At 33.6% G+C, this 3,868-nt stretch overlaps 1 protein-coding gene across 1 annotated transcript in view; it reads left to right on the forward strand.

Moving 5' to 3' along the window:
- The window catches only part of LOC102604593 (glutathione S-transferase T1-like), a 3,931-nt gene extending 1,674 nt beyond the window's left edge, over positions 1 to 2,257 (forward strand). The window contains exons 4-7 of the mRNA XM_006343936.2: positions 184 to 237; positions 420 to 499; positions 1,014 to 1,219; positions 1,608 to 2,257. Of these exons, the coding sequence (XP_006343998.1) occupies positions 184 to 237; positions 420 to 499; positions 1,014 to 1,219; positions 1,608 to 1,820 (553 nt within the window). The 3' untranslated portion in view covers positions 1,821 to 2,257. The remainder of the gene's footprint in view (positions 1 to 183; positions 238 to 419; positions 500 to 1,013; positions 1,220 to 1,607) is intronic.
- The last annotated feature ends 1,611 nt before the right edge of the window (positions 2,258 to 3,868 follow it).

Consider the following 3,868-nt stretch of genomic DNA (forward strand, 5'->3'; position numbering starts at 1 on the left):
TGCGGGGGGGGGGGGGGGGATCAAATATGTTCTATTTCACATAGTCAAATTTGATCCCTTTCCTTCAATTTTTTTGCGGTGATATAAGGTTGGAATTTTTCTTTTGATTTTTGTGGAGTTACAGATAGTGTAATTTTTTGGATAACATGTAAATGTTATTTAACCAACTTTATGTGTTTGCAGTCATGCAATTCTTAGATACCTGGCTTGTGCATTTCCACGAATTGCAGATCATTGGTAAGTTCAGCAAGTTTGGGTTTTTCAGTATATACCTGAATTGAATGTTCTTTTTAATCATGGAAATGACAATGAGTACTCTTTAAATCTCTTGTGCTTGACAATGAGTACACGACAATAGACATTATGAATCATCTTTTCTGCACTTAACATCACTTGTTTCTTACACTGTCCTATTGAAGGTATCCAGCTGACTTATACAAAAGAGCAAAGGTCGAATCGGTGTTGGATTGGCAACGTACTACCTTCCCTCGCGGTCCAGGTGCTTATATCAGAGATTGTGATTATTTTAGTTTCCAGTTGGAATGTGATATCTTGCTTGAGTTAATTAAATGGTGAATCTTGGGAGAACTTGGACAACAAAATTGTTAAGGTTAAGTCAGCATCTGAGTTAATTTTTATCCTAAAATGAGATGAAACGGGGATATTTGTTTGTCTGATCTTTTCGAAAGAAGAGCAACAGGCATGTTATAATGCTGTTTATTAAGATTCCGGCGACTACCTAATCAAGACTCCTTGCTGCAAGTCTGCAAGTTTCTTACTGACTTTACTCTTTAGTAGCTGTTTCTTGTAATTGAAACAATTGACCTTTGTCAAAACTCTAGTTGTAAGTCTAGTCGATTATGATGGTGACACTTTTTCCACAATGATGGTGACTAACAACACTATGATAAAAGGTGTTCTTTTCCACAGCATTCTGTGATTACTACTGGTTGATACGCCTCTCCATTTTGCTGTTTCCAACAGTTAACTCAAGAACCCGCTTCTGTTTTCAGGTTCATATGTCTTTTATTCTGTTCTTGGTACTACTGTTGGGATGCCTTTGAATACAAAAGCAGCAGCAAGAACAGAGAAGAACCTTATAGCATCTCTTGCGTTGATCGAGTCTGTTTGGCTCCAGAAAAAAGGTCGGTTTTTGCTTGGGAGTGACCAACCTTCAATTGCAGATCTTAGCTTAGCGTGCGAGATTATGGAACTTGAGGTAAAAAGACTTTCCCTTCTTTTCTTTTTTTCTGCTGTTGCTTTACAATCTTTTGATTCAAAGTATAATTGTCTGTTGCTTCCAACATTGCTCATTTCAGAACTGAGTTATATGTTGCTTTTCCCTCCATTAGTGTGTATGAACTTCCGTTGAAGTTGAATAGTAACACACATGGTAAACTGATGAATGCCCTTAAAATTCCCTATTACAAAACACGAAGAGGTGATCATATCAGTCAGCCGGACATTTGCTTCTGTATAGTCATTACTAGTATAACTGATGAAGGAATGGTAATTTTCTCTGGGTTTTGGTTCTATCTTGAAAAATCCATCAACTGAATGCAGTTGATTCTGAGGTCTTACAGAAAACCGTTTTCTGCTGAATTTAGGTTCTGGATGATAAGGATCATGAGCGGATATTAGGCCCATTCAAGAGAGTTCTGAAGTGGCTTGATGATACGAAGAATGCCATGGCACCTCATTTCGAAGAAGTACAATCAACCCTCTCTAATTATAAAGAGAAGGTGCAAAAGCAAAGAAATGCTGTAGGAAGTAAAATTACTCAATCGGGCAGAAAACCTGTCCTGCAGTCGAAGATGTGACAAAAGGAGTTAGGAGACCAGACGCTGCATTATGCTTGCAGCATCGCGGATGATTGTTTCTTCTACACTGTCTATTTGAAGCTGATCAGGAAGAGATTTCTGGTCCGAGCTTTCCTACTACTTATTATTTTGCTCTAGATACTTCCCTTTTCCTTAGTATTTTTCATCATTGCGTCACTCTTGTATTTTTCAATTCTAAAAACGTTTTTCTTGAGACGAGAGTCTATCAGAAACAACCTCTCTACCTCAAACAAGATGGGGGTAAGATCCGTGTTCATTCTAGTACCCTCCCCAGACATCACACTGGGTATGTTGTTGTTGTAGTTGTATTCATAAAATAAGTGCACACAATATGTAATAAGACAAGTTGAGTGTTCCTTAATCTTGGCAACAGATCTGTTATTTCCTATGGTATTACTATATACTGTTTCCTCTTCTGATTCTTGTGATGACAATTTGGTTAAGGTACTTTGTTAGTGTTATATCATTATCCACGAGCATATTTAAGGGTGCAATTTAATGGTCAATAAAATTAAAATCTGAGGTCTCAGGTCCCATTTGTTCAAGTTTTGATGGACAAGTTTACTCGATATATGTGTTGGTGGAAGGTAATAAGTATTTCATGAAATTTATTAAGGTGCACACAACCTGACTTAATCATCATAATTATCAAAATAAATCATCATAATTATTAAAATAAAAAAATCATTAGCTTGTAAAGATTTTATATTTATAAGAAAATAAAATACAATTTTAAATTTTCAAATTATACATTCAAATAAAATTTCAACTTAGTTTCAAATTATGGGCTAAGTGTTTGATTTTAAAATACGAGAGCCACAAATAATATTAGGAAAAATTATCTAAATACAAATTTTATTTTATCATAATCTCTAAAATTTCCTACCATTTAATTTTTTTTCAAAAATCCCCTCTCGAATACATCACTCCCCACTCGTTGGTACAACCTATCTCCATCTCAGATACATCCCTCCCCTCTCTAATACATCCTATCTCCCTCTCGGATACATCCATCTCCTCTCTGATACATTTCTCACCTCTCGAATACATTCTTCATCTATGTATCTGAATGTGTACTGATGTATTCGAAAGTCCGATGTTATATCCAGAGGTCCAATGATGTATCCAGAATTCATAAATTTTAAGGAATTCTTGTAATTTGAAAAATAATATAATTAGCTCTCGTGAGATTACACATAATAATAATAATATCATATATTACTAAAAGTGGGAAGCTCCTAACCTCAAAGTTGAATTACCATTTTGCCCCTAAAATAAAATACAATAATTAAATATCTAATTATTAAATAGTAAATAGTAATCATTATTTTAAAAACTTTTTCCATTCAAAAATAACATTAATTCTCTACATCACTAATTAATCATATGTCGAGAATGTGGAGAAGATAGAAAGTTGAAAAGAATAATTTAATGTAGACTAAATTCATTGGATTATATAAATTAAATAAACATAATTCTTTGGCAATTACAATGTTACCAAGAATTATTAAATAAATGTTTTCATTTTGAATAGCCACTACTATACATAATTAAAGATTGAATATGAAGGGTCGATTCTCATTATTATCTAGGAATCAGTTTTGAAATTAAAAGGTCATTATCTAATACTATTTAAGATGGATGTTAATCACATGAGATTGTATGAATTGCACAATACAACATGAGAAGAAAAGAGAGTTGGAAACTGCAAATGAGGGAGATAACAAAAAAATACTGGAGAAGCTGCTAATCAAGAAGAAGAAACAAAAGCAGCACAAAAAAGAAAAGTAGATTAAATATAGGTGTAGAAGAAACAGACTGTATGTTAATATGTTTGACGCCAACAATAAGAAAGTTCCTATTTGTTATTTATTCATCAGCACGTGGGAACTTCAAACTTGCTTTGCAATATATATCATCAACTCCTCACACTTGCTTTCTTTTTTTCCATTACAAGATTTTTATCCTTTATAATTTATTTGTTTCCGATTTTCATCAACACGGTATAGTTGCAAACTTTATATTTA

Source organism: Solanum tuberosum, unplaced genomic scaffold (assembly GCF_000226075.1).
Source record: "Solanum tuberosum cultivar DM 1-3 516 R44 unplaced genomic scaffold, SolTub_3.0 scf00048, whole genome shotgun sequence".
NCBI lineage: Eukaryota > Viridiplantae > Streptophyta > Magnoliopsida > Solanales > Solanaceae > Solanum > Solanum tuberosum.